The sequence below is a fragment of the Folsomia candida genome, unplaced genomic scaffold (assembly GCF_002217175.1).
Source record: "Folsomia candida strain VU population unplaced genomic scaffold, ASM221717v1 Fcan01_Sc001, whole genome shotgun sequence".
NCBI lineage: Eukaryota > Metazoa > Arthropoda > Collembola > Entomobryomorpha > Isotomidae > Folsomia > Folsomia candida.
The window spans coordinates 22761663-22783078 of NW_019091193.1; the positions used below are offsets into that span (position 1 = coordinate 22761663).

At 39.1% G+C, this 21416-nt stretch overlaps 5 protein-coding genes across 6 annotated transcripts; 3 read left to right on the forward strand and 2 right to left on the reverse strand.

The window, feature by feature from the left end:
- The first annotated feature begins 418 nt into the window (after positions 1-418).
- Positions 419-2538, forward strand: LOC110844527 (meiotic recombination protein DMC1/LIM15 homolog). Its single transcript, XM_022090750.2, has 9 exons — positions 419-611; positions 746-900; positions 963-1073; positions 1200-1318; positions 1407-1574; positions 1656-1821; positions 1909-2091; positions 2174-2283; positions 2354-2538. Exons 2-9 carry the CDS (start codon positions 748-750, stop codon positions 2421-2423), a joined length of 1080 nt encoding a protein of 359 aa, XP_021946442.1. The 5' UTR covers positions 419-611; positions 746-747; the 3' UTR covers positions 2424-2538.
- Positions 2506-4838, reverse strand: LOC118435729. Its single transcript, XM_035852135.1, has 3 exons — positions 4028-4838; positions 3446-3857; positions 2506-3380 (listed from the first exon to the last, which is right to left on the reverse strand). Exons 1-3 carry the CDS (start codon positions 4080-4082, stop codon positions 2897-2899), a joined length of 951 nt encoding a protein of 316 aa, XP_035708028.1. The 5' UTR covers positions 4083-4838; the 3' UTR covers positions 2506-2896.
- Positions 4839-5467: 629 nt separating this feature from the next.
- LOC110852476 lies at positions 5468-8148 on the reverse strand. The gene is made up of 2 exons (XM_022100565.2): positions 7987-8148; positions 5468-7916 (listed from the first exon to the last, which is right to left on the reverse strand). Exons 1-2 carry the CDS (start codon positions 8047-8049, stop codon positions 5607-5609), a joined length of 2373 nt encoding a protein of 790 aa, XP_021956257.1. The 5' UTR covers positions 8050-8148; the 3' UTR covers positions 5468-5606.
- A 678-nt stretch (positions 8149-8826) lies between these two features.
- LOC110863519 lies at positions 8827-9761 on the forward strand. 2 transcript variants are annotated; one of them, XM_035844989.1, is made up of 2 exons: positions 8827-9191; positions 9298-9761. In XM_035844989.1, the coding sequence occupies exons 1-2, from the start codon at positions 9063-9065 to the stop codon at positions 9586-9588; spliced, it is 420 nt and encodes a 139-aa protein (XP_035700882.1). In that variant the 5' UTR covers positions 8827-9062; the 3' UTR covers positions 9589-9761. The 2 variants fall into 2 exon arrangements, with proteins under 2 accessions (XP_035700882.1, XP_021968548.1); XM_022112856.2 differs by having other exon boundaries at positions 8834-9191; positions 9292-9761.
- Positions 9762-10029: 268 nt separating this feature from the next.
- On the forward strand, positions 10030-11813 carry LOC110862639 (probable malonyl-CoA-acyl carrier protein transacylase, mitochondrial). Its single transcript, XM_022111858.2, has 7 exons — positions 10030-10302; positions 10367-10581; positions 10642-10853; positions 10940-11047; positions 11129-11324; positions 11402-11494; positions 11610-11813. The coding sequence occupies exons 1-7, from the start codon at positions 10105-10107 to the stop codon at positions 11743-11745; spliced, it is 1158 nt and encodes a 385-aa protein (XP_021967550.1). The 5' UTR covers positions 10030-10104; the 3' UTR covers positions 11746-11813.
- The last annotated feature ends 9603 nt before the right edge of the window (positions 11814-21416 follow it).

A 21416-nucleotide genomic window follows, 5' to 3' on the forward strand; every position in this document is an offset into this window, starting at 1 on the left:
TGAAATTGGAGCTCATGAAGCTCAGTCAATAAACCCCGAAATGATGTCAAATCAAAAAAAAATTAACTAATGAACTAATTAATACCAAATCGTGCCGAAATTTTGATGTGCACTTCATGATTCACAATTGACAATTTGCATTATTAATTGTTAATATCAAATTACTTTAATTAGTTTAATGTCTCTGTATTGTAAAATGTAAAATTCATATAATTTATATGTATGAAATTCAGATTCTGAATTTTCATGCGACCAATGTGTATTAAATATTGTACAGTATAATGTATTTAGACTATCATAAAGTTTAGTTATGCTTGAATTCACTTCAATTCGTCAGTTCCATAATTATTTATTGGGAACTGAAATTGTAACGATTGTAACTTTGGAATCGCTGAGACATTCTCAGCGAGAACTTCTCTTCGTCGGTTCCGTTGGTGACCTCGCGAACTTTTCTCCGTTTTTTTTCAGTTGACTATTTTCCCTTCTCAAGGTTGCCTCTGATCGTTGTCGCTTTCCAAATTCTATTCTCAATATTCGCATTTAAAAAAAATTATTTCAAATTAAATCCGTTTTATAAATTAATAAGTTTACAAACTGATTAGTATCTGTCTGTAAGTGTTTTGATAAATTGCTCACTCATGTCAAACGATCACAAGGGTTTGACTTGACTTGAGTCTTTCCCTCCCAAGTCCATGTTCATTTGCATTTCATATAATTTAATTTACACCTAATTTGTGGTTATCAGAAATGGCGACCAAGGCAAAGAAGCGTGCTGCAGATAAGGACGTCTCACTCACAGAAGATCAGGTCGTGCATGACCTTGATGCATCTACCGTGCTTGACGTGGACGACGATGAAACATTTTTTCAGGATATCGATCTCCTCCAAAATCATGGAATTGTAAGTCTATCTAATTAATTATGCTGGAGAAAAATAATTGCATCTTGTATTACATATCACAGAATGTGGCTGACATTAAGAAGCTCAAGTCAGTTGGGATTTGCACTATCAAAGGCGTAATCATGTGTACCAAAAAGAAATTGTGCAATGTCAAGGGCCTGTCCGAAGTGAAGGTGAATGAATTTTATTGGGTTTTAAATATAATGAATTGCTGCATATGCGAGCAAATGGACTGGATTAGATTTTATACATGTCGCAAATGTTGTGGACTAAAATATATGCATTAAACATAAACTCAGGTGGACAAAATAAAGGAGGCTTGTCAAAAGTTGGACAGCAGTGGTTTCCTTACAGCTTTGCAATTTGCGGATAAAAGGAAGCAAGTTTTCAGGATCACAACAGGGTCCCACGAGTTTGAGTGAGATTTTTTATTTGCTAAATTTTTTATCTGCATGAGTCGTTGATTGAAATAGATATTTTGCATTGCTAAACCATTTTTTTTGCAGTAAACTGCTTGGGGGTGGACTTGAGTCGATGGCAATTACTGAGGCATTTGGAGAGTTTCGAACGGGAAAAACACAATTGTCTCACACATTATGTGTAACAACACAAATTCCTGGCCAGAATGGTTATTCTGGAGGAAAAGTAATTTTCATTGATACGGAAAATACATTGTATGTCTTCAACAGAAATTAAATTACTCATAAATATGCGTGAATTAATGCTTGTCATCCTCGAAATTTCTTTGTACATAGTCGACCTGATCGACTCAAGGACATTGCAGATCGGTTCAGCTTAAATCAAAGCGCTGTTCTGGACAATGTTTTGTATGCTCGAGCATACACTTCTGAGCATCAATATGAGTTGTTGGATCTTGTTGCTGCGAAATGCCATGAAGAATCAGGTGTATATAAACTGCTGGTTAGTTGAGAATTTTATTTTATTTGAAGTTATTTTTCGGCATAGTATTGTTGTTATTTTTTACTTTTATTGTTTGTAAATATATAGATAGTTGATTCTGTGATGGCTTTGTTCCGTGTGGACTTTAGCGGGCGCGGTGAGTTATCTGAGAGGCAGCAAAAATTAGCACAAATGCTGTCTCGATTGCAGAAAATGTCAGAGGAGTACAACATGGCTGTGTTTGTTACTAATCAAATGACATCAGATCCAGGAGCGACAATGAGCTTTCAGGTTTTTTTAGAATTTGTTCTATGAATTATTACAATACGATAGCGTAACAGCTTTTGGAATTTGCCCTTCTTAATTTATTTAGGCGGATCCAAAAAAACCAATTGGTGGTAACATTATGGCACATGCATCTACTACACGGATTTCTCTAAGAAAAGGCAGAGGAGAACTGCGAATTGCAAAGATTTACGACAGGTTCATTCAACAATGAATATCATTTTCCAATTGACAATGCATTTATTCAGTTTTTCTTGCACCCCTGTAGCCCGGATTTGCCAGAGTCTGAAGCCACTTTTGCCATTTCCAATGGAGGAATTTGCGATGCTAAAGAATAATTCATCTTTCATCTTGGTGCATTTACTATAAAACCTTTTTGATGTTTTTTTGTCCAATATTTTTGCACAACTTTTGTATAAATTTTTGTTACGTTGTTTTTTTCTTTGTCGGAAATGACCTGTTAGTTCAAATTTTCCACCCATTCAACTACTTGATATTGAATTCTAAAAAGTACAAACCTGGATTTTCATATGCGTGTACGTACACATGTCTAATATTTTACTAAAAGTTTTTACTGTTTCATACAGTTAAAAATTTTATGTATTGCGCATAATTGTAGTTTCATGCGACAAATAAATTACTGTTTTCTTAAACTAACAAAAATCCGATGAATGATCTATGACCATTATATTACAATGATAAAAGTGAGAAAACAAGTAACTTCCTTCCAACCATGCAATCTGATTTTATTATTCAGAAGCCCTACACTAAAGTTTAAAATTACTAAACGTGGAGCACAATTTTCCATGATCTAGAAAGTTAGTAACAAATTAATCGTAAGTCCAACAACATTTGACGTAAATATCAAGGGGGAAGTTCTTTTTAAGTAATAAAGAGATCCAACTTGTGCCTTAATCGGTTCAAAACTTTGAAGTATTTTCATCCTCTTCATTATCCGACATCGTTTCCACTCCCAGAGTAGTTGGGTTGACCCTTGAAATAGTAGGAGCCCCTCAGAGTTGACACAAAACGAGAGGATGAACAAGGCGAACGTTCCCAGTGGGAAAATGAGAAATGAGGGTTGTGACACCGACACGAGTGGACTTTTTGCCAACCTCAACGTGGCAAACGTCATCCATGACACGAGAAAGAGTAAAAATGTTAGTCCTGCGGGGACGAGATATTTGCTGTAACAGGAGTGATACATATTTGTCATGATCTGCATTTGTCGGTAAGACAGCGTACATCTCTGACAGGCTTTTACACTGACTGGTGGGTGACGTCTTTGTAAATTTCTGTACACAGTATATGAAATTTGTTACTATAAAATATAATACTTAGAAGAAAATGTGGTGCTTACGCCCATTTCTTCAAATGGACTCCGAGGTAGTGCGTGTAAGATGAATAGGTGTAGAACATGAAGAGCACTATATTCCAAGTGTTCATTGGGATGAGGAATTCATAGCAGGTTATCAAGGCAAACGTTTTGCAGTTTTGCCAAGAGGGGTGCAACAGGCTCCAAATATATTGCACGCCATTTCTCCTCCTCACAAAAAGAAACGAGTTGCAGAAAGACTGCATATAAACTGCTGGGATGATCCAGGGAATCAATCTGGAGAACATGTCGTCATTATTACCGTCCTGCTTTCCTCCATTCACTCCCCCGGAAATGAGCAAGTTGAGGAACGCCAAGTATTCGTCATGTTTCCACCACAGGAAAGTCAGGAACAGGGCCCCAGCTCCAAAACCAACGGATTGATACGTGACGAAACCTGTTTAGGAGAGCCAATAAATACATATATCAGGTCAGAACGAAGGACCGCCCTCCTAAAACGAAATCTTTGTTCCTCCCAAATCCAGCCCAAGTTGGATTCGAAATTAAACGATTCAAACTTAAATTCGGATTCGTACGGAGCACTATTTATATGACACGACCACAAACCTAGGTCGAGAATGGGTACATGGTCAAACCCGAGGAAAAACATGGCCCAAATCATGCGAGAGGTGGAGAAGGATGCTCCCCATAACTGAAAGAGTAAGTTGGCTCCACACAACCATACCCTCAACGATGAGCTCGACTTATCGAGACCAAGCTTGCGCCTTGCGATGCAAGATTCATAGATGGGTGGATTGAGGTCCTATATGTAAGTGTATACATGTAAATACATAGAGGATTTTCAGACTTCAGAGTAAAGTACAAAATTTTTTCGTACTGCTATTCGTCGTATGGGAATGGAGTGACAAAATGAGGAGAACCTCAGGGAACGATGAACGAGGGTTAGAGTCTTCTCAGGAACAAGATTCATTTGATAATATGCTAATTTTACTCCGGTTGTCTATTTTTAAAGCTAAAATTTTTACATTTAAAATTGCACAACAAAAATTGTACTTTTTAAAATTCACCAAGTAAGTATTAGGAATGAGTGCGGTGTCAGTGAGTCAGAAATCCTGACCATGAACGAGAGAAAACCAAGCATGAGCTTCTACAGCTCTATAATTACTTGAAATGACAGCTTGATTGTAGCTCAAACACTACTAATTACTAGCATTTAGTAAAGTATCGTAATACGAAATTGATTGACAGGACACTTTGATCTTGTCACCGCATTTCAAAGTTATATAAATTCCAATAACAAATTTAGTCTGATTGTTGTTTGTTTTGCAGAATAGGCAAAGCTATCTAATTAATTAATTACTAGAATGCGGGTACAATGATAAAGCATATACAATTATTGGGAAAATGAATGTCTTATTTTACCCGATTATTTCATCCATAAAGGCTAAAACATCACTTACTAGGGATACCCTTTCCATGATAGCTGAAAGCGGAAACATTAGTTCCAATATAACTTTTTGCATACGTTATGATGTGCTTTGATTTCAAAGTGCAAAAATTTGTCTGCAAAACCAAATTAGTAATTTTTTAATAGCCTTCAAAGTTTGCGAAACTATGGCGCATTAGGTGGAGTGGGAGCGTATGGAGATGGGGGCGGCCGCGCCCCGTCACTATGCACTCATTACTTGTACAGGTTATTGTCATCTGCATGACTCAAGGAAATCCATTACTAACTTACATCAATTTGTGTTATTATTATCTATATTATTATTATTTTCGTTATATTGTTTAGTTTAGTATTAGGCATGAGCTATTAGGATTTTTTTGTCAATTTTCTGCAAATATAGCATTCAGGTTTTAATTTTACCTGATGGTGATGGAAGGGAGTTTGACTATAGTAAGCATTTAGTAATATTTCCGATGTCTGAAATAATTACTTACGTAGTGTATTTGTGCGTGTCGTATACTGGTTCGTCTCGTCCTATTTCATGCAAGCCATGCAAGTACTGACAATTATTGAGAGTAATTAATTTGATATTTCAATCGTTTATGATGCAAAGGATAGTGTTTTATTTCCAAACATAGAATACTCCAAAATTCACAGATTACCACATGCAATAATATTTAATAGAGAGGTGAAAATTGTTCTAATACTATTTGAAAGATTGTCGATTGTAGTATTCATTTAACAATCAGCCTCTGGTTGAGCTGGAAGAATGGAGACAACAGGTTCAACTACTGGGAGCTTGTTGGAAATAGATCCATCAACTGGAAGGATTGAAATTCCTCCTCCAATGATGGATGGCTTCTGTCCCTCGAAAATTGGAACTGGAACAATGGATGGCTGCTGTCCGCCGAAAGAAACGTCACCGCCAGAGAAAATTGGGACTGGGACAATGGGTGGTTGTTGGCCACCAATTGAAGCATCGCCACCTCCAAAGATTGGAACTGGGTGAATGGATGGCTGTTGTCCTCCGAAAGAAACATCACCGCCAGAGAAAACTGGGACCGGGACAATGGATGGTTGTTGAGGAATGATACCTTCAACCTCGGGTTGTTCGGCGACTGGAAGGATTGAAATGCCGCCTCCAATGATGGATGGTTTCTGCCCTTCGAAGATTGGGACAGGGTGAATGGATGGCTGTTGTCCACCGAAAGAAACATCACCGCCAGAGAAAACTGGGACCGGGACAATGGATGGTTGTTGAGGAATGATACCTTCAACCTCAGGCTGTTCTACAACTGGGAAGATGGAAATAACTTCCTTGGGTGGGAGCTTATTGGAAATAGATCCGTCAACTGGAAGGATTGAAATTCCTCCCCCAATGATAGATGGTTTCTGCCCTTCGAAGATTGGGACTGGGTGAATGGATGGCTGTTGTCCTCCGAAAGAAACGTCACCGCCAGAGAAAACTGGGACTGGGACAATGGATGGTTGTTGTCCACCGAAAGAAACATCACCGCCAGAGAAAACTGGGACTGGGACAATGGATGGCTGTTGTCCACCGAAAGAAACGTCACCGCCAGAGAAAACTGGAACTGGGACAATTGATGGCTGTTGTCCTCCGAAAGAAACATCACCACCAGAAAAGACCGGGGCTGGAACAATAGATGGTTGTTGTGGCTCAACAACTGGGAAGATCGAGATGACTTCACCACCTTCAACTGGAAGGATAGAGATGACAGGTTCCTTTGGTGGAAGCTTAGTACCACTGCCTACAGATGGAAGGATAGAAATTCCACCGCCAATGGAAGCATCGCTTCCTCCGAAGATTGGAACTGGAACAATGGATGGCTGTTGTCCTCCGAAAGAAACGTCACCACCAGAGAAGACTGGGACTGGGACAATGGATGGTTGTTGTCCACCGAAGGAGACATCACCACCAGAGAAGACTGGGACTGGGACAATGGATGGTTGTTGTGGAACGATACCTTCAACCTCGGGTTGTTCAGGGACTGGGAGGATTGAAATGCCGCCTCCAATGATGGATGGTTTCTGCCCTTCGAAGATTGGGACAGGGTGAATGGATGGCTGTTGTCCACCGAATGAAACATCGCCCCCGGAGAAAACTGGGACCGGAACAATGGATGGCTGTTGTCCACCGAAGGAAACGTCACCGCCAGAGAAAACTGGAACTGGAACAATTGATGGCTGTTGTGGAACGATACCTTCAACTTCAGGTTTTTCGACAACTGGGAAGATGGAAATGACTTCTCCTCCATCAACTGGGAAGATGGAGATTACTTCCTTGGGTGGAAGTTTGTTGGAAATAGATCCGTCAACTGGGAGGATTGAAATTTCTCCCCCAATGATAGATGGTTTCTGCCCTTCGAAGATTGGGACTGGGTGAATGGATGGTTGTTGTCCACCGAATGAGACATCACCGCCAGAGAAAACTGGGACTGGGACAATGGATGGCTGTTGTCCACCGAATGAGACATCACCGCCAGAGAAAACTGGGACTGGAACAATGGATGGCTGTTGTCCACCGAATGAGACATCACCGCCAGAGAAAACTGGGACTGGAACAATGGATGGCTGTTGTCCACCGAAAGAAACATCACCGCCGGAAAAGACTGGCACTGGAACAATGGATGGTTGTTGTGGCTCAACAACTGGGAAGATCGAGATGACTTCACCGCCTTCAACTGGAAGGATAGAGATGACAGGTTCTTTTGGTGGGAGCTTAGTACCACTGCCTACAGATGGAAGAATAGAAATTCCACTGTCAATGGAAGCATCGCTACCTCCGAAGATTGGAGCTGGGTGAATGGATGGCTGTTGTCCTCCGAAAGAAACGTCACCACCAGAGAAGACCGGGACTGGAACAATTGATGGTTGTTGTCCACCGAAAGAAACATCGCCGCCAGAGAAAACTGGGACTGGAACAATGGATGGTTGTTGCCCTCCGAAGGAGACATCGCCGCCGGAGAAGACTGGGGCTGGGAGGATGGATGGCCCTTCGACAACTGTAGGTTCACAGTCGGGTTGAACCTGTGAAACTTAATTTATTTAGTTTGTGCCTAAAGAAAAACTTAAGATATTACGAAACTTATGATATTACCGTGAGGTAGCGACCGGAGGCTCCAATGGCCAAGAGTAGCGTAATTGCTGCGGCAGCCTTCATGCTGGAATTAGCTTAGGACTTTCGGTTAATTTTTTTGCTGGAGTATTGTTTTTAGTTCTTTCCCAGAGATGAGAGAAAACTGAATTGATACCAAGTGAACAGTGTCCCGACTTTTTATACCCTCAATCCAATACTTTGGTAAGTTGTGCTCCCTATCTATTACATCAGCTATACAAAGGTATTAGGGATTATAGTAAGCTCATAATTACTCTAATTGCTTTCCACTTCAAAATTGTGACGCAAAGTTCGGTAGATATCTATTTGATGGTTGTGAATTATTCACAGCAACTAATATGATGGGTAGATGGTCTGGACAGATTAGACTCATAAAAACAATCGAAGCGTCACTAAAAATGTGAGAGATTTATGATGCGAAGTAATAAAATGTGGCCAAACGGAATCTCTCCATATTTGTTTATTACTTGATCAAAGAAATCAAAACATTTCACGATAATGAGTTTGTTGACGACAGTTGCCTCTTTTTTACTACCTAATTGGCTCACTTGGCTTACGTTTTCGTTAAGCTCAAAATTTGTACCAATTCGACAAAATCTGCCGAAATCATAAATTACGCAAGCAATGTGCGCATTCAATTTCACAAATTGTGAGATTTCTTATCAGAGTCCCGCAGTATATTTCAAAAAATAAGGCTGGCTTTATGTAATAAGTTACTGCTCATTATTAATTTATCATTTATGAGCAAATAATGAGCAAATGAGACACGACACAAAGATTTGTTTTGTCTCATCCAATATGAAATGAGACTTTTGCACTCTCGTGGCGAGAGTCTTGTCTCTCTGGCAGAAACTGCAAAATAAATGTACAATGAAGTATTATACAGTATAATTTATTCTGGCTGCATATGCAGCTTACATTAAGCAAATTTCTGTATCTTGCATCTTGGTAATGCCAAATATCTTTAAATTATATTTAGTTAACGTTGTTATTGTAGTGCGTGCGTTAGGTGCGTGCGTTACTATTTAGTCATTGGCACACTCATCGAAGAAAACGAGATGTCGTCGGTCACAAGTTTGAACTTAACCCTGTACCAGGACGATGTGACCGTGTATCGCCTCAACAAAGAGACACAGCTTCCCCCCGACATATTTACCCTTAAGTGGTTCACAATTAGCAAAACCTTGGTAATGGGAAGATCCATTAATTATGTCACGCTGGCTTACTGGAAGGGATATCTTGCCAATACTAGCCAGCGTGACATAATTAATGGAATTTCTCTAATAGGACGAGGTCTCGATAATACTCCCCTCACAGTGCGGATTCGTCATTGGGGACAAGATGACAAAAGCGGAGCCTGGCTGGAGGGTTATCAAAATTGAGGCTGTTTTGGATTTTGGTCTCGTAGGCACTCTCGCCAGCATCGTGACGCCACTCAAGGAGGAAGCGATTCCTGTCTTTGTCGTCTCCACGTACGACACGGACTACATCTTGATCAAATCAGAACATGTAGAGAAGGCAAAAAAAGCCATTATCAAATCCACTGGATATGCTTTCACCCTCAGTGACACAAGCCTTGTTTAAAAGAAGATATTTATTTGCCAAAGCCGTATTGATTGACGAACATATACTTATGCCCTACATGCATGAACACAATGTGATATTCATTCAGATACAACAGAAGAATAAAAGACATACGTAATTACAGGTCTTTATAAGGAGTAAATGCACCTTATCAAAACCTAACTAAATAATGACTAAAATTCGATCAAAATTTATTTATTTGCATATATTAAACTCCAAAAACAGATATAAAAAGATGCGGTAGGGAGTGACTGAAATTGCATATTATACTTATTTATAGTCCATATAATATTTAATATGTAGGGATTTGAAAACTAAGAATAAGCAGTTTTATTAATAGGCGCAACCACTACATTACATTTACCGGTCATGAGTGCCCCCGTTACGTTTTTGTTGCACAAGTAGTTTCATTTTACAGTGGTCATAGATAATGAAAGCGCGAGCCTCGATAAAATCTGTGACTGCTTTAGAGTCGGAACAAATCAAGAGATTCTTAAAATAAGAATTCTTAAAAGAATGATAAATAAAGTTGTTAAAAATTTCATCCAGCAGTCAAAGTCTAGTTATGGTGTGCCCATTGGGATGGGGAAGGTTGGTGGTGACCCCTTCCTCACCACATCCTACGTGAGAGGGGCACGACGAACTGGTTTCGAACAGGGGAATGATGCTGCGGAAGAATCGCTCAGGAGGAAAATTGACCCCGCAACTACATCAGTAAGTTATCACAAATTTCTAAGAGGCAATGCATTGTTTTGACGAAAATCTTGCTCTCTAACAGGTCGTTCTCTTTCCTGGCCAAGGAACACAATACGTTGGAATGTGTGGGAATCCTGCACAGCTTCCGCGATATGTGCAAGTTTTGTATGAAATCGCATCGTCAATCCTAGACTACGATCTTTTAGATTTATGTGCAAATGGACCGCAGGAAAAACTGGATCAAACGATTCATTCTCAACCAGCAATATTGGTGGGTTCTTTAGCCGCATTGGAAAGGTATGCATTTTTTGTACAAAAAAAGAACGACACAGAACACTACATTATGTTTTTTTTTAGATTACGAGAGGAGGACCCAGTAAGCATTGAAAAATGCGTTGCAACTGCTGGTTTTAGCATTGGCGAATTGACTGCTTTAGTATTTGCTGGAGTAATTAGTTTTGAGGATTCCATTCGCTTAGTTAAAGTACGGGCGGAAGCAATGCAGTTGGCAAGTGAACTCACTCCATCAGGGATGTCGACTGTGTTATATGGAGCCGATTCGAAATTAAGTACAAACAAATGATTCAACTCATAACATTGACCTAAAGCTAAATATCTATTAGCTCGACCAATAATGATTATTTACTTTCTTCAGACTATTCTCTCCTGGTAGCAAAGGAATGGTGCCGTCGAGAACATAATATAGAAAATCCTACCTGCTCTATCGCCAACTATTTGTTTCCTCATTGTAAGGTAGTTGCTGGTGAGGATTTGAAATACTAAAGTCAAATTTGTATCGAGACGAAATGTTTAAATGTGTCATAATAATTCGTTTTGTCCGCAGGAAATATCGAAGCTCTACAATTTTTGGAGATGAATTATAAGGACTTCAATCTAAGAAGAGTTAAAAGACTTCCAGTTTCTGGTGCTTTTCACACGGACCTGATGCAACCAGCAGTAGATCCATTACGCCAAGTCATGAAAGGGATGACAATAAATAGACCAAGAATGTTAGTGTTCTCAAATGTCACAGGATATAGGTATTTAAAAAGACTTTATGAAACGATTTATATTGTGGTCGGTCAGGTACTATAGCAGGTGATGTCTATGCTCACAGGTATCATGGTTCAGATGACTTGATGAGAAATTTACCCAAACAGATTGTACGACCAGTCATGTGGGAACAAACTTTACATACAATTTATAAACGGTAAAAAACTGAAAATTTTTATTGGGGTCGTGTCATATGAATTTATCCACAATTTTATTACATACAATCGTTGAGAGATGGTATTCAATTCTTTCCCGATTTTCTAAACTTGCAGACCGAAAGACAGTGAGTACCCAAATTCATTCGAGTGTGGACCTGGAACTTCACTTTCAACAGTTCTTAAACAAGTAAACAATAGAGCACATGCGAAATGTAAATCAGTGTCACCATTTTCCACAAATGCGGAATAATGCCATTAATAAATTAACCTAGTTCATTTTCATATTAAAGTTTATTAAAGAATGACAAAAGCGAAAACCTCAGAATGTTCTTAAAGATTTCATCATACATAGTCATAATTAAATGCATATGTTCCAGTATGTATGTACATACAGATACATGCTGGAGCAACATATTTATTTTTCAAGCTCGTGGCATCTCATGTTTCATCTATGAAAGAGTAATTGGTTTGGTATATTGTAAAACGAATGAGTTTTGCAGATTGGATGTCATAGATATGCTTTTTATCTTTACTTGAAAGGAGTTAACATTGTTAACAATTTATACTTACCCAATTGAGGCTACGTATATATGTATTTACAAATACATGTATCTGGGTGTAGATATTAACACCCATGATACACAATTTGGCTTTTCATAATAACTAATTAAAATTCTGCATTTGGCAATAGTTTTAAAGTTATCTCAATTTTAATTGTATGAGTCAATAGCTCTTACATTCCATGTCCTTCATTTTCTGCCCGTGTCGGCTCTCAACACGGCTTAGGGAGTGGCTCAAAACAATTTCTCGCTAAATAAATAATATTTCTATGCGTCCTTTATCAGACCGATAAGATTTTACTCATATCAATTTACTTGGTACACATAATATCACCTATGGGTATTTCCGCCATATAATCATGCTCATTATGGAAACTGCTTATTATAGACACAACTGTACTGTGTACCTGTCTGTACTTCACAAATTAAAAAAAAATGTATCTCCGATCAATTTTTCTCATGACATCAATTTGTGCTCAAGTCATCTCTGGTCGTGAAATCTTGACCTACACCAATCAGTCGGTAGCTCTTCTGGGCACTATTCCTGTGGAGGATAAGGACTTTGCTTCTTTGACTGGATTTGGGGGCTGCCAATATCAAACTTGTTGCAACACTCGTTTCCCATTTTATTCTTGCTGTGGTACAAATTCGGATTTTGTCTGCTGTGCTGGAGGGCTGTCGTGCTGCCCTTTTGGCTATCGTTGCGTCGCTGGCAACCTGTGCGAGTCTCGAGCGTCCGAATTAAGCTCAGGCAGCTGCCTTCTAGTTGTCATCCTAGTGTTGAGCCATGTTGTAGACGTGTTATTGGACGGATACTTGGCAGCAGGCAGCGTGTGAAATTGTACGATTTGTATTTCTCATATATAAGTACCTATAAATTGTTAATTAGCAAAATTGTTTCCTTTATTTCAGGATTACCTGGATTAGGATTATTTATGGATGTGTTATATATTCTAGAATCTTGAATAAAAGCTTACAACACAAATCTTGCGTCTTGTTACATGCTTAACTCAGGCACTGCATGTTGGCACGAAAAGATATAAATACGGTATGACCTATATATAGGTCTTCTTATTAATAATACCTAGAAGTATAAGAATATTATTACCTAGTAAATACATATGTGCATGGGTACATATCTATGGTGCTTACATTTAAAAACGCATTGGTGGCATTTGTTGAGTTAAGTAAAAACTAAATTGATTAAGACGCAATGATTTAAATCTAATTATGTACAAGATGTTCGTATAAGCATTATCTACAATTGTAATAAAATTTCATTAAAATTGTGTACATCTTTCATGTTAGACACTGCAACGAACGTTATTGAACATTGCAATTCGTGAACATATAAATATATGTATGTATACATTGAGGTTTCCGGTTTTCTTAATCTAAATTTGCGCATTGATCAGTGAAACTTCTTTGAAGGGGGTGCGGTTATGTGAGATGAGCAAATCAAGTTCTAAGATCATGCTACAATTGAATACTGTTTTTTGGGTGTGTAGTCTTTCTTCGAAATTATAAACTTGGAAAACGGGTTAAACTAGATTTGTAACTTTGAAATTGTAGCCTCTTTTAATCGTGTGTCTAAATATATTTAGATATTAAATCTAAATCTAGGTACTTCTCAAGTAAAAAAATACTTTAAGCATGAAAATTTAACAGTTATACATAACGTAGCACCGATAAGTTTTAAAATTATAAATTAAACTAAGGGACGGGATTATTAAACTGAGGGACGTACGTTCGATAAGTCCGGAGTACTTACAGATTCAGATAATACTCAAAGAAGTAGCAAGTAGTTCGGTTGAATCAAAATCCGGTGATTAATAACATCGTAAGGTTTATATATTCATACATATATAAAGTAATTGAATTTATTAATTCATTAATTACTTTTAGAAGTTTCAGAACAGTACATAGTCCAAACAAACTACTGGTTTTTCATGTATTTTTTGCATCCCTAACAAATCCTGTTATACAGGTTTCTTTGCAGTTTTTTTAGTCGGTCAGTGGGTTCATTAGATAGCTGAAATTTTCATTTAATAAATAAAGAAAATAAGCATACAAATGTGCGATAACATCTTAACTCCACGCCACTCGAACTCATTGCATTTGTTATCCGCATGTACGAGTTTATATAAAGTATCAAAATTGAAACAAGCAATGAATCAATTGGGTCGGTTTTAATGTTCTTAGTTTTCTACATTTGTACATTACAAAGCAATTGGAACCAAATTACGAGCATAAGGTAAATTTTATAACTTGGGCAGGTGAATGGGCATGCCAACATGGTGACCCATACTGATTTATAAAATTGTTCGGAAAAATCTAACACCTTTCATGTTAGGAAAATTTATGTATACTCAATAGCGATTTCACTTTTGCGTTGGTCAACGCTTACTTAACTAACTACTTAAATTATATTTGGCGTTTTTAAAATTAAGCAAATGATTAGAAAATGGCTGGCTCGGGTTTATAGATATCAACAAGTCTGAAGTATTTATGTACATAGGTTATAAATTCATGTAACAAGCCAAAAGGCGACTACAAATTATCCCGAATGAATTTCAACTGTATTTAATGTTGCTGACAAATACTTATGTAACATAAGTGGAAAATAAATAATTGTACATACTAATAATATGAAATTACTTATTTAAGTCGGCCATATACTGTGTTGTTGATCGTGGTAAGTATTTTAATATCCGCTACAACTACTACTGACTACTAACTACAGCCGAATTTGATAGGGATTATTTATGTACTACTGATATATCACAACCAATACGATTTTCAAACAAGACTGTATTTGTTTTCAATTCCGGTTTTATCCCTTCAAGAGCATGAGAATCATAAATGAGACCAACCACATGAATGAGCAAAGGCATGATCATTCTAAAATTGGTCAGTAACAAAGTTGATTTGCAACTACATTTTTTATATAGCTTCAACTGTGTCAAGCTCTTCATCTTGCTGAATGAGTGGGCATCGCATCACTGCAGCATCCCGGCTTGGTAAACTTGATATCTTCAAGCGAGGTGTGCGAAATAATAAGGAAATGTCGTCTGACTGTTTTAGTTTATCTTTTAATTTTGTATCTAAACAAACTAATTAATTATACATATCTTAATCATTAAAAATGTAACAATCACTTAACTTGGTGTGCAATTAGTGAGTTAAAATCTTCGTACCAGTGATATTTTGTAATAGCATTATATACATGTCGATTAGGACAAATGTTGCATTTACGACTCGATTGGTAGTGAACTTCAAGTACAATTTCGGGTCAAAATGACTCTGTCGCCAGTTTTTTACAATTACATATCATTTCGAAAGCAGTTCAATATGCGTGGATGTGTTTCATGCAGTGTTCCACTAGTGATTAGTTTAGTGCTGTTAAGTGGTAACATAAATGTGTGCATGAGTTGGCCAGTTGTCGTCAGTCGGCATGGATTTCACCTGGGAATCCTCAGTCTAGTCACTTATTCTTTATCAGGTAAGTTGATACACTATACTTCATCATGTCCGAATAATTTAGTATTTTGATGTGTACTTACATTTCTCAATATTTAGTAAATTCACAAAATATGGACCACGTCGCAGTTGCATTAAGTGTTTCGCCTGATTCGAAAGTAAATGAATCCACATCTGACACTGCTGAGGCTGTGACGCTGTTTTTGGACAATTTTTCATCCAGAAAATCCAGCAGTCTAACTGCGAAACGTCGTGGCCGGTCTTCTCGACAACTTCGCATCATTGCTTCTGCTCTTCGCACGATGGGCTGCGTCCCAAAATTTTTTTGCGGAATGAATTCTGAAAACTTAGGAAATTCCAAGAGCACGCTGAATGATTTGGCATATCTCATCAAATTTGCAATGGCGTAAGGTTTTTTATTATGCACATGTACTTTTGGGTTCACCACAAAAAAAACAATAATAAAATGATTTAACGATTTACTGACTCCATGCTAAAGGGACGCTGAATTTCCAGCCGCTCCATCCGACCAGTTAACCCCTGGCGACTCAGTATTCGATAATACTTTATCAACAAAGGGTCTTACTGGACAATATTCGCTTCGGAGTGGGTCACCTTTAGCCACGTCTACATTGTCCAACCGACTTGGTCATGATCAACATTCTCAATTTCGTACACCTCCACCAAGATTTCAGGGGAAAATGGCTCCGGCGATGGTTCATCACATGGCGAATTATGGTGGTGGGGCGATGGCGCACCCAGACCCTGGAAAGCCCAAAAGCAGTATGATATCTTCTCTGCTTTCTCCTTTCCATCGAATTTACCTCCGGTTTGGCCGAAGTGTTGATCGCCACCAAAATCATGAGCGTAATTCAGATCCTCCTGAAATCTTATCTACCCAGCAATTCAGCAAAGACATGGAAAGACTGCAAAGGTCGGCAGGCTTTTGGAAAGTATGTGTCATTTCAACTTAAACTTGCATTAAGTAAACAATATTTTCCATTGTCAACTGTAAAAATGTACTTATAAATATTTACTTAATAAAGAGAATACATTTCAGAGTCCAGAGTTCAAGAAAGAATTGAAACTAGCAGCCCGCATAGGTCAAGCCGCATCCGAGTTGGAGAAAGCAGAAGGCGAAGAACTTTGTTCTGCTACGTTCAATCAATGTCCATACACAGTTGACGAAATGAAAGGGATGATTGGAAGCGGGATCGGCGGCGGAGGAGATAATAAAAGTGACGATGAGGACGATGTGACATTTTACGACAAGTGGAAACGTGTTCGAGACAACGACAAGACCAATGCTGAGATCTTCCCGAATAAAGGAAGCATTAACGCAAATCCTGGAGACGAATCTTCTCAAGAGGAGACTCTAGAATCTGACGAGTCCGATGACGTTCAACCGGACAAGAATGAGACATCAGAGGAGGAAACGTCTGATCTGAAGAAAAACATTCAAGCCCTTCATCTCCATCTTGCAATGGCCAAACTAAATGGAAAGGTGAAGACTGAAGAAGCTCAAAAACAACTTGATAAGCATAAAAAAGTCGAAACTACTCAAATAGTACCGGAAAAGGTGACATTGGATACATAACAAAATTAAATCTAATATTATTATTACCTTTATTCGAATTGCAAATAATCAGATTTTCATTCATTTCATTTAGGAGGAAACTGATGCAAAAAAGAAAGCACAAGAGCAATATCCGCAGCTAAAATATTTCTCAAAACGGAGTTCGGAAGAAAAGCTAAACTCGAAAGAAAAATTTGATAAAGAGTTTAAGAAAATTAAGGACGATCTAGCAACAGGTTCCTCAGAGTATGAATACTACGACGAGGACGGCGTACTGGAAGATGACCCCCTTCACAAAAAAAAGTATTTTGATATGGGTGGAACCCCAAATTCAATGGAGACAATTTCCATTATGACGCGAAACGGAATGAAAAAGATGCCGAGGAGGAGAAGGAAAAATCGTACGAATTCAACTGTGACGACAACGCCGGCCGCGTCGGTAACTTTGCCACAAATAATGTTAATGCTGAGAAGTGATTTTGTGCCAACTGAAATTTCTACGATGGGGGCGGAAGTCTCCTTATCCGCTACAACTGAAGCAACAATTAAGTCCTCAGAAACAATTGTTTTCCCGTCAGCATCTAAACATCAAGCTACGTTAAGTTCTACTACAACGCCAACAGCGGACGCTGAAACTTTTGTCTCATTTCCAACTACTACTCGCACTTCAAGCTCAGAAACTACAACCACACCCACCACTACAACTACACCTACTACACCAACTACAACCACACCCACTGCACCAACTACAACCACCCCCACTACACCAACTACAACCACACCCACTACACCAACTACAACCACACCCACTACACCAACTACAACCACACCCACTACACCAACGACAACCACACCCACTACAACCACACCTACAACTATAACCACACCTATCACTACTAGATCAACTACAACCACGCCAACTATACCCGCCACTATATCAACTATAACGCCAACTACAATTACACCAAGTTCAACCACACCCACTGCGACAACTATAAGCACCTCCACCACCATGGTTAACCCCATTACTTTATCTGTTCTACATAAATTTAGTCAACAAGTGCAGCAACTTTTCCAACTAAACCGGCTTGATGCACAATCGACAGGACCCACCGAAACCAGTACGACCACTACAACTTTAACTACGGCTACTTATTTAAAACCACAGCCCGTCGCTACAATCTCCTCGACTCAGGAATCCACGTCTTCGTCATCTTTCCACCACCTCACACATAATGAAGAAAGGCAGTCAACCATTGAGTCAATCAAGATCAATAAACATTCGTTGGAATGGAAGGAACCGGAACAAATCCAAGAATATCAGACACACAAAACTGACACAAATTTCATTGAGCTGCTGTTCCCAGCTATGAATCACCATGATTATGATGTATCGCCCCCTAAAATAAAATCAACCATTGGACCCTCAACGACAATTTACACTACTACAACCACTACGCCTCGTGTCACTACCACCACTGAAAATTACGTCACTGCAAACAGGGAAAGTCCAAACTATTACGACTCTAGCATACAGCACAGTTCGGAACAAGCGTCTAAACCTGGTTCGGAGAGTACCTCCAATATTGCCGATGGTGATATTATGCTTTCAATTCCTGCATCTTTGCCCACACCTTCGCAGGCAACTGCTAGGACACAACCCCCTTACCCGACACCCCAGAAATCTTACCAGAATCAATATATTAGTCTGGACGAAGATTATTATAATGATGATTTAATTCTGCCTCCGTTACACAATTATGACCTCGGTTCTGAACAAAAGGATGTTTCAAAATATAATCTGAAAAATCAAGAACTTCCAGTTAAACCAGCGTTCCTAGACATTTCTTCAACGCCTGAATATGCGTCAAGTACAACAGCCGCCATTGAGCACAGCTCCGAATATTATGTGAAATATGCTCAGTATAAAAAGGGTGGTGTTCAATCCAGAACTAAGCAAAGTCAGCAACCTTCTACTTTGACCACTCCTTCTAGTACTAATAGCAATCATACGTGGAATCAATACAATGACGATGAGATGCTAGAAAATCCAGAGTTTTCTGAAAATGTCCAGCATAATAAATCGCCTACGAATACTTTGCAGCCAAAGGTAAAAACACCACACCCACCTCCTCCCACCCCAACAAGTGCAAAGAGCAACTCCAGCATACTGTACAAACCTGAGTACCATAAGGCAGCAGATCAGGGCTTGAACTATGCATCTGCCATGCAACACAATTCTGGGCACCGTCGTAAACAAGATGAGGCAGATGACCTGGAAAAAGCATCAATCTCAACTTTGCTCCCAGTGGTCAAAAAGAAGAAGCAACCTCGACCAACGACACCTAAAACTGTTACATATTTTATGACATTGACTCCAAAAATGTTTCATTCCACGGTTCCTCCTCCTTCTACGTCGGACGCATCTATTACAACCACTCTAAAATTCCCATCCTCCACATTCAAGTTGCCATCTTTCTACGATGAAATTATCAAACAGCAACAAAGTGGGTCTAACAAAATTATTGCACCACATGTAAAACCAGTATTTCCTAAAACCATCTCAAAATCGCCATTGACTAGTTTCATAGATCGAGATCATACAATTCCAAGTATTAAATCAAGTCAACAAATTGAAAACCAGTATTTCATGGGCTTCCATAAACATTACTTGAGTCCTTCTTCCTACCAAAATTCTCCAGTTAGCCCAAGCTTCGAAAGCATATCAATTGAACCTGAAATGCAAATGTCGGACGAACGTTTGCAGCCACAATTGCGACTGAAAAATTATTTTGCAAGCCTATCGAACAGTGGAAATCAAAATGACGGATTAGCTCAAGAGAGCAAAATTCCTTCTCCTCTTTCTAACGATGAACCAGTTGTAAATTTTACGACAACCAAACGTCCTAACAAACTAGACCAACCATTAGCACCATCATCATTATCTCCACCATCAATTAAGCCAAGGAAAAATAGAACGCGAATTACTACGACTCTTCCCAAGCCTACTTTTAGTCCGACATCCGTCACCACAATGAAGCCAACAAAAAGAATACCAGAAAAACCAAAACTACGACGTCCATCAATCTCAAAGTCAAATACAACTTTGAAACCAAGTGTTGGAAACCAGACAGTTCCAAAAATTGATGGCAGCCACAACATTAAAACAGACTTCACAGCTTTGCGTCCTACCAATAACTTTCCTCCATTCGGATTTAATCCCCATCAATTCCCTCCCCAAAATTGGGGTTTGGTTAATAATAACCTTCCTCCAATTTCTGCGTATGGGTTCGGTGGCTACCCTTCTATGGGAAATGATCCATGGGCTCAATGGAATTACAATGGCCCACACTATGCAAGTCGAGAACTTGTAGACACGCGATTTTCAGTGACACCGAGCTCTTCGTCCTTCACTGCGACAACTTTTAAGAGCACAGGTTCCCCAGAAATGCAGAACAAAAGGGAAGTGACTCCACGCAACAATCTCAACGCCTCCCCACACACGACCACGATGAACAAAGTAGACTACGACAGCCACCACCCACCACAAAGCATTCAGAGACGTCGATATCCAGAAAAGTACGACAAGTCTGTCCTTTCAAACAACGCAACTACGACTCTTGCTCTTCATCCGTCCTCAACATTGACGGAAAGTGGGGAAAAAGATATTTTTATAGGATCAAGAGAGTTTAGAGACATGCCGAAAAAGACTGTAAACCAATCCAGGGGAAACCCCAAAAAGAGAATCGTCCCAGGCCCTCCAACCCAGCTACATTCAATTGCAAATGTAATGTCAACTACCACCCCATCAGAAATGCATATCAACAAATTTATCAACGAATTTGCTCAAAAAGTGCCACCACCTCTACCAACAAGTAATGGAGGTCAATGGTATAATAATTACCAATTTTCTGCTGGTGGGGGTCGGTATAAAAACAATTTTCCAAGCAGTTATCTCACAGGTCATCCTCAGCAGCCCTACAATAATCCTAAGCCATTTGCAGCTACTTTTGCGCCAGTTATTCCTATAGTTTCGCTACAAACGCAACAGAAGTTAAACAGCAAGAACCCCACGACCGAACTTTTAACAACTAATGCTACCAGCAAACTTGACTCTGAATTACCACCTTTGCCCCAATTATCCAGTTCATCCCGTCCCCTACCAATTCGAACACAACCATCCATACGACGAAAAAGGCCAGAGAATAGTAGGCCACCCTCGGAAAAGACTCCTCTTGTCATTTCCGCATCTAACAATACTGCCCAGAAGACCGAGCATGCTTCGACCACACAAAATGCAATTGT

Bases quoted from the DNA above. Each gene is read 5' to 3' on its own strand.
- LOC110844527 (XM_022090750.2), top strand. From the start codon at position 748: ATGGCGACCAAGGCAAAGAAGCGTGCTGCAGATAAGGACGTCTCACTC. The intron at 1,822-1,908 runs GTTAGTTGAGAA...GTAAATATATAG, and splicing joins CAGGTGTATATAAACTGCTG to ATAGTTGATTCTGTGATGGC. The intron at 2,092-2,173 runs GTTTTTTTAGAA...TAATTTATTTAG, and splicing joins GAGCGACAATGAGCTTTCAG to GCGGATCCAAAAAAACCAAT.
- LOC118435729 (XM_035852135.1), bottom strand. From the start codon at position 4,082: ATGATTTGGGCCATGTTTTTCCTCGGGTTTGACCATGTACCCATTCTC. The intron at 3,858-4,027 runs GTTTGTGGTCGT...TCTCCTAAACAG, and splicing joins TGTACCCATTCTCGACCTAG to GTTTCGTCACGTATCAATCC. The intron at 3,381-3,445 runs GTAAGCACCACA...TACTGTGTACAG, and splicing joins GTCCATTTGAAGAAATGGGC to AAATTTACAAAGACGTCACC.
- LOC110852476 (XM_022100565.2), bottom strand. From the start codon at position 8,049: ATGAAGGCTGCCGCAGCAATTACGCTACTCTTGGCCATTGGAGCCTCC. The intron at 7,917-7,986 runs GTAATATCATAA...TAAGTTTCACAG, and splicing joins CCTCCGGTCGCTACCTCACG to GTTCAACCCGACTGTGAACC.
- LOC110863519 (XM_022112856.2), top strand. From the start codon at position 9,063: ATGTCGTCGGTCACAAGTTTGAACTTAACCCTGTACCAGGACGATGTG. The intron at 9,192-9,291 runs GTAATGGGAAGA...TTTCTCTAATAG, and splicing joins TCACAATTAGCAAAACCTTG to GACGAGGTCTCGATAATACT.
- LOC110862639 (XM_022111858.2), top strand. From the start codon at position 10,105: ATGATAAATAAAGTTGTTAAAAATTTCATCCAGCAGTCAAAGTCTAGT. The intron at 10,582-10,641 runs GTATGCATTTTT...GTTTTTTTTTAG, and splicing joins TCTTTAGCCGCATTGGAAAG to ATTACGAGAGGAGGACCCAG. The intron at 10,854-10,939 runs GTACAAACAAAT...TACTTTCTTCAG, and splicing joins TGGAGCCGATTCGAAATTAA to ACTATTCTCTCCTGGTAGCA.